The sequence below is a fragment of the Arachis stenosperma genome, chromosome 3 (genome assembly GCF_014773155.1).
Source record: "Arachis stenosperma cultivar V10309 chromosome 3, arast.V10309.gnm1.PFL2, whole genome shotgun sequence".
Lineage (NCBI taxonomy): Eukaryota > Viridiplantae > Streptophyta > Magnoliopsida > Fabales > Fabaceae > Arachis > Arachis stenosperma.
This window is the reverse complement of record NC_080379.1, coordinates 20,001,564-20,012,456: the sequence shown is the minus strand read 5'-3', so window position 1 is coordinate 20,012,456 and position 10,893 is coordinate 20,001,564. Positions and strand designations below refer to the sequence as shown.

Here is a 10,893-nt window from a genome sequence, read left to right as displayed (position 1 = left end):
TCCTCAAGCTTACACTCCAATCCAGAACTCTTGTGGCCAACCTCTTTAACTAGGACGTCAAATCCACTAGTACCAATTGTGATGTGAATCCACTCGTTGATTCTGTCCATAATACAAGTGTCAATTTGCACCCGTACCACACTGAAAGAGAGGCATGATTTCGTGGCTTTGTCACATCCAACAACTTCTCCCCATTGGCTTTCTATCATCTTGAAGGTCTCTGTTGACCATGTATGCAAGGGAATACCAAAGCACTCTAACCATACCCTTCGAGTTTTACTACGCTTCTCCTCATCCCATCTCCATACACTATGAAAAAACTTCAGGAGGCTGTTCAATTCGAACGTGTAGGCTTCTTCAGCACTGAGTATACTTTCAAACGTCAAGAGTGTTTTGTACGCTCCTAGTTCTCTGACTTCCACCACATAGGGTAAATTCTTACTGATCATGGCCTTCAAGGACTTATAGTCAATTGCCTTTGTCTTTCCGCCTATTAAACTCTTCTGTAACCAATCCAGATTTGCTTTTGCCACCGGCACTTACAACTTCTTCGTCCACCTATTGCCGTGCGGGTCGCTTGGTGTTTCCTTCTTCTTCAGCTCCTTCACATTGGTCCTTGCAACCTTTTGGCACACTTCATGTTGAGGTTGAATCTTGACCGAATTCTGTGCATCATTTTCCTTCTGAGGTCCCTTCGTAATCTTCACTTCATTCGTGCATCGATACCTAGCTTCTACTATGACAATCTTGCCTCGTAATCTCATCCTATTCATTTTCGCAATAGCCTTTATAGCTCCCCCCTTCGTTGTATATCGGATGAACGCAAAAATGTACAGTGTTCCATTTTTTTTTCGTGACAAATAGATATCATTTATCTGTCCAGTCCAATTGAACAAATGCTGCAGCTCCTTCTTGAAAATATCTTCTGGAAGATGATCTACGAAAATAGAGAACAATTCGTTTTTCAATCGGTAGTACTCTTCTCTATTCCAAACCCTAAGATCTTTACGGGAAACCTACTTCTACCCCTTTCAGTGTTTCCCACCCTCTCTCTCTCTCTCTAATCATTTGATCATTACATTTAAATGAGTTGTTGTATCATGTTTTTTATGCCTTGTAGTACCACAAACTTTCGCATGTATATATATTCTACCTTACTTTGTCGAAAATACATGAACAACTACCAAAATTAAAATTAAAGTGTTATAATTTTGGGTCATTATTTACACATATTTACAATTTATGTGAAGTAAAAGCCAATAAAAATGAATTGAAATTTGTGTATGCAATACAAACTTTAAATTTCAACAATAATAACAATAGAATCAATAGAATGTACCGTCTTATAAAATAACTTAAGTATAATAAGTCAAGTTTATAGAAGTTTGATGCTGAAATATTATGAGTTATGACCATGATTACATTTTCTAGGACGAAAGTGAAGGTGAGTATGAATGAGAATATATTGTGTAGTTAATGATTGAAATTATAATTAATTAAGACCGAATGCAATTGTAATAATTTATCGAATCGCTATGAATTGAAAAAAGTTTGTCTGGCAAAGTGGCAATGTAAAGAGAAAAAAAATAGAATTATACGATGTCAATTACTCATTGTGTAACAATATTAATATTAACTTTTACATAATATAAATAAATAAATTAATTAATTGATAATAGATTTTTATAAAATAAAATTTGTTCAACAAATAAGATATATAAATACAATACTAAATACAGAATTTTTATATGAACTAATGTTCTTTATAATATTTTTTTATATAACGTTAATTTGATGCGAAAAATTATAAAATTGATACCAAAACTATTATTATGTAAATGTACTCTATATGATAGTATAAATATAATTATGCAGATAGATTTTTTCTTTGTTATAAACTAAATTTAGCATTAATATGGTAAATTAGTAGAAACTTAAAAGCTTTCGCTTAATACTATGTTGATCTAATGTAGTTATATAAGTATATTTTTGTCTACGTAGTTACAAACTACTTTTGGTATTGATGTCATTTATTAAAAAAAAAAATTCATGTCGTTTACTTACTATAACACTATTTTAATCTCTTTTATATATTATAATAGATAGATAGATAGATAGATAGATAGATAAAAACAAAAGTAAAATAAAAAAAAAAAAGTAAAAGTTTTGCCATTGATAATATAAAATAATAATTTAAACAAAAAAAGGTTTTCCCAAGGTCAGACCCAGTGTTCCGCTTTAAAGCTTAAGAATGAGGCCAATAGGACAATGATCACTCCCAGTAACATCAGGGATAATGTACGAGTCATGAACTTTGTCAGCTATGGATTCTGATATAAGGAAATAGTCTAGACGCCACCCTGTTTAACAGTTTGGAAATAAATAAATAAATGAACGAAAATCATTGAGAAACAGAGAAGAATTTATTTGAAATGTAAGATAACAACAGCTAGAATATTTAAAGGCAAAGAATTAAAAAAAATATGATTGTATGAAGAAATGCACTTTAAAGACAATCACATACAGGATGTGTTACTTACACACTAAGTAATTCTGATAAAGCATTTCACAAAATGCATTACACAACATTACACTTATACTCAGGTAAAATTGGGTAGATTATGTTATCCATATGGAAAAAGACTCTATTATTATTGTTGTCTGATATCGTATGAACAACAGAGATGTAGAGAAACAACAGAGACGTAGAGAAACGGGAAAGGATGGAAGAACATTAGAGAACATAATCCCTGAAAAGAAATTGACGGATTGGTACTTGGCCAAAGCAGTTTTATTTATTTATTCAAGACCTTCCCTTGAACTGTATACACACACCCTTAATGGCCTTGCTATCCCTTGCAACTCAGCTTTTAGTGCATGATCTAAGTTGGAAGAAAGAAAGTGGAAGGAAGGATTATGTGGGATTCTGTTAGAGCGGGAAGTATTTGTAGGGTGTAGATGTTTGGCTTCTATTTGGTGTATATCTGATGATCTTTATAGAAGACTTTCATTTTCAGACATGGTGAGAGATTGGAATGCTATACTTTATAGATTGCTCTTGTGATTGTTTTCTGCTGTCGTATAGAGGACTTCTTATCCTCTATCTTGTATCATTCTTCTCTCCATCTTAATGAAACTCTCCTTTTATAAAATAAATATATAGTGGTGTTTCTTCCATTACTGGTGCTTACTGCTTAGATACCAAGTCCCTGATGGGATGTTGTGAGCCAACATGGAGTGCAGCTGGGAAGGTTGGAGAGGAAGACTGAATGGAATCTTATCGGCAGCCAGATTGTTAAAGATCATGAGGGGGCTAATGAACATCGACAAAGGAGTAAAGCTGCAGCCAGACATAAAAATGGTAAACAAAAAGCTCTTCAAGGAAGATGAAACTCGATAAAGGAGGACATCCACCACGAAAGATTTGGCCCCTCAATCTACTCATCTTGAAACCAAGAGTGAGAAGGGAAACAGTGACAACAATGAGAAGGGTGAACATTCAAGTTATCTGGGTAACATGGAAGAATGGAAGATCGCATACGAAAACTCTCACTTAACAAATTGTGACTCGAGCACCAAAGTTGAATGACCTGCTGAGGCATGATGAAGGAAAACAGAAAGAGACAAAAGGGAAGGAGTGTGCAATTCCATGGAGACCTCAAGGGAGCAAAAGTGAAAGGAAAATTAAAAGGAAGGGAACAAGATGAAGCCGCCAAAATGAGAAGAGTAGGCTGATGATAGATCTCATGCAAACCCTATCCTCTCTCTGCTATTTTCTTTACATTAAATGGATTCTTTTTTCTGCAAAACGTTTTTTTACCTATATCATAATGAATAGTTTAGTCAGATTTGATGCCAATAATCCAACTAGAGCCAAAAGCACGCCCAACAACTTAGTTCTTACTGGGGTTCTTAAATAATATCCAACAATGGAGATCTCACAGGAGAAATTGAACAATATGGACCAACTCCATGACCAGCTGTGCCACACTCCATTGGCAAAGAAACGTTATTTATTTTCAACCATAGCACAAAAAAATTATATGAAAACCATTTAAGTATATAATGAATCAATTTTAGGCGTACTCATGAAATACCTTTGTTAGTCTTGCGCCCACCATGCCGATAACCCCAGTAAGTATATCCAACAACTCCAGGGTGCTGCCTTCTAAAAGTATCTACAAATCCCTTGGACAAGAAGTTTGTTGCAAATGATTGCCTCTCTTCATCTGTAAACCCAGCACTTCGTTTGTTACCCTGTATATTATGTTATCAGAAGAGATTTTTTAAGAAAAAAGCTGATTTTCCATGCTCAGCAACCTAGCAGTTCATTATTTACCATTAATGAAACTGAAACGAACAAATTGTCAGTTTATTAAAAAATTAAACCAAATAGACAAATTTAATAAGCCCAACCAGGTTAGCCAAAAAAGGTTTTTTCCATGGAACTTCAGCTATTGAATATGCCTCTTATATGCATTATATTCTCATCAATTGTATGCCATCTAAACATACTCTCAGCTGATAGTTTCCCAAGAATGTTGTCAACAATTCAACCCCGCATGGTTCTACCCATCTCATGAAATCTACAATGTTGACATGGTTACAAGTTCGTTGTCACACTGAATTTGAGACATTGATAGAAAATATGCCTACTTATGGTAGCTACTAGCACATAACTCCTACAGTTAAAACCAATTCATCCTCGGTCATTAATAACAGGATCATTTATTCAAGTTTATGTCCTGCACTCATCACACTGATCTGAGACTTTATCATTTATCACATACACCCACTCAGTTAAGGGATATCCAGTTCATTATCAAATAAATTCTAAATGACCAAGAATTCAAACAACGGTAACCTTTTGTAACTTGAACAAAACAATGCAAATATAATCATTTTTAAAAATGAAAATCAATTTAGAAAAGACGATCCAAAAAGTTGATTCAGGCAATCGAATAAATACAAGTAGTCAAGTACAATTCTTTTATAGTGATGTTGAAATATTCAGAAATGAAATTTTTCTTTCAAATTATAGAAAAATATATTTCAAATTTTCCTAGGTATACTAAACTTCTTGACTTCCTTCTCCACCCTTCCAGCCTTTCCAGATCCAGTAATTTCTACTTGAAACAATTGCCTCACTTCATTGGTGTTCTTCACTGTTAACAATGAAACTGTTAAATTTGAATTACTTACAGCAGGGTTATATATGTCAATCTCTTCATGAGCGCAGTTCAGATCACCAGTCAAAACTACAGGCTTTGACTTTTCAAGCTCCTGTAGAAAGCAGAAAATGAATCACGAATCCTGATAATGGAAGCAAAAATATAAATTTATGATTCTGTTAATATTTCTTCTGAGAAAATAATGCCTACCCTAAATCAATAGCAAAGAGAGAGGAGGGAGTCTAAGAATGTAGAACATATAAAGCATCTTGCTAATCCAAAATTGTAACATTATAATAAAGCAATAGATTCCATAGTCAGTTGAACACGATGAGCATAAAGAACCATGTTAATTGGCATCTTAAATGAAGAACTAACAAGTAGAAATTTTTGTTACTCAGATTGCTCAACAGATCAACACCATTCACAAATTTGAAACCTATGCTCAGAATGCCCAACATCATAAACCATTTTTCAATTTGCAAGGAGTTTATTAATACCAACACTCAGTATTATAGGAATTTGATAGCACAAGTTATATATATATAAAGCAAATTTGACATAAAAGTCAAAAGGAAGCATTTGGATGGGTGTTCTGACAAAAAGGGAAAATAACAAGGGGTAAAAGGAGAAATATACACAGACAAACAACAACAATTAACCTTATCTAACAAGGAGGAGGAAAGAAGCTCTACATACTTTCAAATAATTGCTGAGAGATGCATCCCATTCAGTCACCCTATATGTCTAGATTCAAATACAGAAACATAGTCAGATAAGGATACTGTTCCCAGAGTCAAATGAAAAGATATAAAAGGAAAGCAATGTAATACCAGTCTTCTCAAGCCATCTCCAGAATTAGGGACGTATCCACATATCAAGTAAAATGTATCAAACTCTGCAGTCACAAGTCTCCCCTCACCATCATGATCAGATACACCAAGGCCATATCTAACAGAAAGTGGCTTTATCTGCCAGAATTCCATTTACAAGGAAATTAATATTTGAAAGAATTACTAATGTCAACACTAGTCGTGAAATTTATAATGAGGATGCAGATGGTTAGACTATCAGATAGAATCAACATCATATCACCTTTAGCTTCAACCTAAATTCTAGAAGTTAATGATTAAGCAATGGCCAATGATACTCTCATAATTTAGTAAAAAAATTAGCTATGTTGGGAAGGAATATTATTAAAGTAGGTAGCAGTAAGCTACATTGAAAGTAGGTAGAAATATTTTTTTTCCCACTACGATTAAACTCATTACAAAAAAGTTTTTACCTAGAGAAAATTTTTGGGTCAAAATATTTCTTATAATCACAAGCAGCATTAAATACGAGGCTTTTTTTTTCATATTTCCATTTTCAATTAGTATGCTTTCATTGATAATTACAAAAACACCCCGTTCTGTTTGTTTTGTTTTCTATGTCATAAGTTTGTTGAAGAAAAGGATGAAAACAACTTTTCTTGTTTTCAGCATTTCCTTCACAAAACTTTTATGACAAGAAACAAAACAAAGAAGGTTTTAATTTTACAATTACTAATGCAAACAGATAATCCAAACACCGACTTATGTCCCCATAATAAATTTAGCATGAATCAGTTCTGCAAGGAATAGTCTTTACAAAAAACAGTCTTTACTGTAAAAACTGAGTAGAAGTTCCATTATGTATGAAGAGACGGAATGAACGAGGTCAACATACCCTTGAGATTATGGATGTTCCAGAATAACCAAGCTTAGAAACACTACATGTCCAAAAGCTGTTATCATAGCCATCCACTAGATGCTGTTTGATTTGCTCAATATCTTTCTCCTGTTAGGATAATCAGAGCAATCACAAACATAATAAGAGAAAATAAGGGGTGATGAGTATGAATTTTAATATAAATATCCATGCCACAGTTCATCACCACTCAAATTTTTAGGATTTTCAAATGAACTATTAGGACTGGTATCAGTTAACCACGGAAAGGGTAGAAAAGCATGTATTAAATTCGAAATCCTTGACAATGTGTCAAGAATCTAAGGTAAAAAGCTAGGAAATTCTCTCCTCCAAGGAATGTGAAACCACAGCTCTCAGTTCAGTTACATAAAAGTTAGGACATCCCAAACTAGCTAGCATTCACCTTTTATATATTCAGCCCAGCCCCCAACTTTGTCTAACTGTTATCCCTCAAAAAGTCCTACCAGAAACTTCCTCACAAAATCAGTTGCTTGCCACTACTTGGCCTGCCATGTCACTCCTCTGACTCTTCTTCCTTTTTCCAGCTATATACTAATATACTAATTTAAAATAAATTCCTAACATAAACATTAGTTGCTTTTACTATGCAGCGATTTCAGTCTAGCTCTATCTGTTAAATGGCACAATTTCAAAATTTACCCGTTATACCATAAAGTTTTTTCTGCTATACAACAACTAGTACAAGGATTCCCTTGGACCAAGAATGTTTTAAAGTAAGCCCGTTTCTCAGTCGATACCATACTGATTTTGTTGAAGAAACAGGGTTTTAACAGTTGATATCCATTTACTATTTCATAAGTTGTCAATTAATTTGAGGGATTATATTGTTGACAGAGAGCCTTGGAGTAATGGTTGAGTTGTTTCTTTTTTACCTTAAAGTCAGGGGTTTAAACCATGGAATCAGCCACTATGTATCATCATGTTAGGCTGCCAACATTACACACTTTGGGTGTGGACCTTTCTAGGACCTTTTGTAATGCGGGATGCTTTGCACCCTGCAGTTTGGCCCCCTAACAAACAAGATTTATCTTCTAACATTTTTTTTCTCATTTCCCAAAAGTTAGAAATTCTTCAGAAAACTCTTGCGCTTCAAATATATGCAAGACTGGCACCTTTACCAGATGTCTATAGTGATCAGCGTAGCTGAAGAAGTAGAAGGTATTGGCCAGAAAGATTAAGTGAAAATGGAACAAGTATGGTATATTAAATCACAATAACTTTAGGGTCACTATCTTACAAAACATCATTAACTTTGTTTTATTGATGTCAAGAACATTCCAAAAGCCAATATAAGGTCATACAACAAGTAAACCCTGTTCACTTGGTGAGGTCAACTACATGGTCAGACAACACAACAGTGTTTAAAACATTACCGTATCAATCTCTTTTAAGAGACAAAAGCAATTTATGTCGATAGTGACTCACAAAATGTTCAGTCATGTTTTCCTCCACCCTTCTTTGTTTATTTTTGTCATACTTACCTACTTTTGTTACTCACTTGGAAACAGCTAACTGATGTAAGAAGCATCCACAAACCAGTCAAAAAGAAAAAGGGCAAATAATAAGTTATCAATGCTATTTTTATATACAAGCCACTCCTAGCTGAAACTGAGGACAGTTGCAAAATAAGACTCTTCAAGGCATAAAATGAGCACTAATATTCTACCTGCAGTTTAGTCTCTTGCAAGCACAATACATCGAAGTCTTCCCTTCGAGCAAGTGCAGAAAATCCTTCTAGTTTTAGCAATGCTCTCAATCCATTGACATTCCATGACAAAAGCTTGACAAATTTTGTATCCTGAGTAAGAGGCGGGGGCCTCATAGTTCTAGGATTATATGCAATCCAACCTTTTTGTGGTTTCTTGTGTGCAAAAACTGTCCATGGTTCAGTTTGAATAGCTGTAGTGATCTCCTCTGATTGTGCAACAACACTAACGATATCTGAAGATACTTTTCTCTTTTCTCTAGAAGGCTTACAACCTGGCAATAAACACACGTATAAGATTGATTGGAAGTTGAATTACTCACACCTGAACCAAAACTGAAAAGTTAGAAAATAAAAGGCATTAAGAACTCAAAATAAAAAACACCAAGTTATGTTCAAAGTTATATTCTACCAGACAACCTGAAACATCATCTGATTTCACTGACAACTTCTTCTTGTTTGCCACCTTGACAGTTTTCTTTGCAGATCTGGATTGCTTTAATCTTCTTTTACCCTCGTTATGTTTACTTATCTCAGAAATATCATTGACATCATCAACAGGGTCTTCATCAAATACCTTCTTAGTTGTCACTTCCATAGATGTATTTTCTGAAGCAGCTAAGAGTCTTTTCTCATGTTCTTCTCGTGCTTGAGGATCTAGCTCTGCTCATGAAGAAACGTGTTAACCATTGGAATTATACAAGTTTTTCAAGAGAGACATCAAGCTTAATGAGCATAATAATTGATAACTTTGATAGAAAGAAACTCTTAATTTCCTTATGTTCTCAGATACAATAAAAGTTCACATTACTAAGAGAACAGTATACAGTACCGCAAGAGTCATTATTGTCCATGAAACTCTTCAAGGCAGACAAAAGATCATCTTTACGACCTTTAGCGGGGACCTTTATACTCCTGATAAATATAAAAACCATTCCTGAGATGTGAGATATAATCCAAACAATATTGTTTTAGAACTAAAAAGCAACTGCTGCCAGAAAAAGGACCTATAATCTTACCTCAATGTTTTCCGTAGTTCCTCAACAGTCAACGTGTCCATTTTGGCCGGGTCATTCCTTAACCTCTCAATCTCAATGAAATGGCTGTTAACATCACTTTCCTACATTACCAATATCGACTTAAACCAAATAACCGATAACAAAAAAGGGCTAATGTAAGAGAGAATACAAAAACACAAAGTACTATTAAGATAATGATAAATATTTACATTCTCCCGGGATGCATTTAATGTGTGTCTATAAACATTTACTATCACTCTTGATATCTATAGGACAACTGCATTAACAAAGATCTGGAAAAAGGCCACTCTCAAAGAGCGTAACATAGGCAGCCTAAGCTAATAACCATGGCTTGAACACCTTGAGATCAAATGGAAATAACTCAACTATTGTTCCAAGCTTATATATATATATATATACTGGTAAATGTTTCAGGGCACAAGTTAAATGTGCTACAGGAGAATGCAAGTATCTCTACTAAGCACAGAACCCTATAAGAATCAATTAAACCTTTGCAATATACTTTTTGGAAACTGGACTTGCTTCCAACCCCTTAAGCTTCTTATCTTTCTTGTTCTCAACAACTGGTAAAACAGGTTCTGATGAATTCGAAAAACGTCTTTTAGACCTCATTGCTTTCACAGTAGGAGAAACCAATGTCTTCGTATTCAAATGCTTCTGAATCACTGCAAAACTACAATATTCAGTTCAGAAAACCTAGATAGTTTACGATTAGAGTAAAATGCTGGAAACTAGGGACATTCAAAATAATATATTTCCGATTGAAAAGTTAAATGCAAAGATATAGGATATGGAAAATGAAGCGACGCAGAAACAGAAAACAAACCTGTTGAGATTGGTAGAGGTTGTAGACAGGAATTGCAAGAATTGTTTCATATCAGGTCTTTGTATCGAACCGAGAAAGATAGAAGGGGAACCACCAAAAAAGCTGAGAAATGAGAACGCAAAGGCCTGAAGTACGAAAAGTCGAAAACAGTGGCAAAGCTTATGTATGATTAACGAGAAGATAACCCTTTATTTTAATTTTTTTTTTTTAGTAAAGGACAAATCCGTCCTTAATCTTTTTTTTCGCGGACATTTTCGTCCCCGAGGATTGGAAAATACTTTAATGTCTCTGACCTCCTGAAAAAGTAGACATTTTTACCCTTCCATTAAAGTTTCTCCATTTGCCCTGACGGAAATGGTGACGTAGCTCCCGTGGCGCTGACCTAGCCGTTACGGGCTGCCA

General features: G+C 34.5%; 1 protein-coding gene across 3 annotated transcripts; it reads right to left on the bottom strand.

Moving 5' to 3' along the window:
• Positions 1-2,121: 2,121 nt before the first annotated feature.
• On the bottom strand, positions 2,122-10,742 carry LOC130970800 (DNA-(apurinic or apyrimidinic site) endonuclease, chloroplastic). 3 transcript variants are annotated; one of them, XM_057896991.1, is made up of 12 exons: positions 10,492-10,742; positions 10,155-10,338; positions 9,645-9,745; positions 9,458-9,540; positions 9,046-9,288; positions 8,587-8,900; positions 6,879-6,989; positions 6,005-6,142; positions 5,871-5,918; positions 5,203-5,283; positions 4,098-4,257; positions 2,122-2,360 (listed from the first exon to the last, which is right to left on the bottom strand). In XM_057896991.1, exons 1-12 carry the CDS (start codon positions 10,539-10,541, stop codon positions 2,239-2,241), a joined length of 1,635 nt encoding a protein of 544 aa, XP_057752974.1. In that variant the 5' UTR covers positions 10,542-10,742; the 3' UTR covers positions 2,122-2,238. The 3 variants fall into 3 exon arrangements, with proteins under 3 accessions (XP_057752974.1, XP_057752975.1, XP_057752977.1); XM_057896992.1 differs by having other exon boundaries at positions 10,155-10,330; positions 10,492-10,652; XM_057896994.1 differs by having other exon boundaries at positions 10,168-10,330; positions 10,492-10,509.
• Positions 10,743-10,893: the final 151 nt, after the last annotated feature.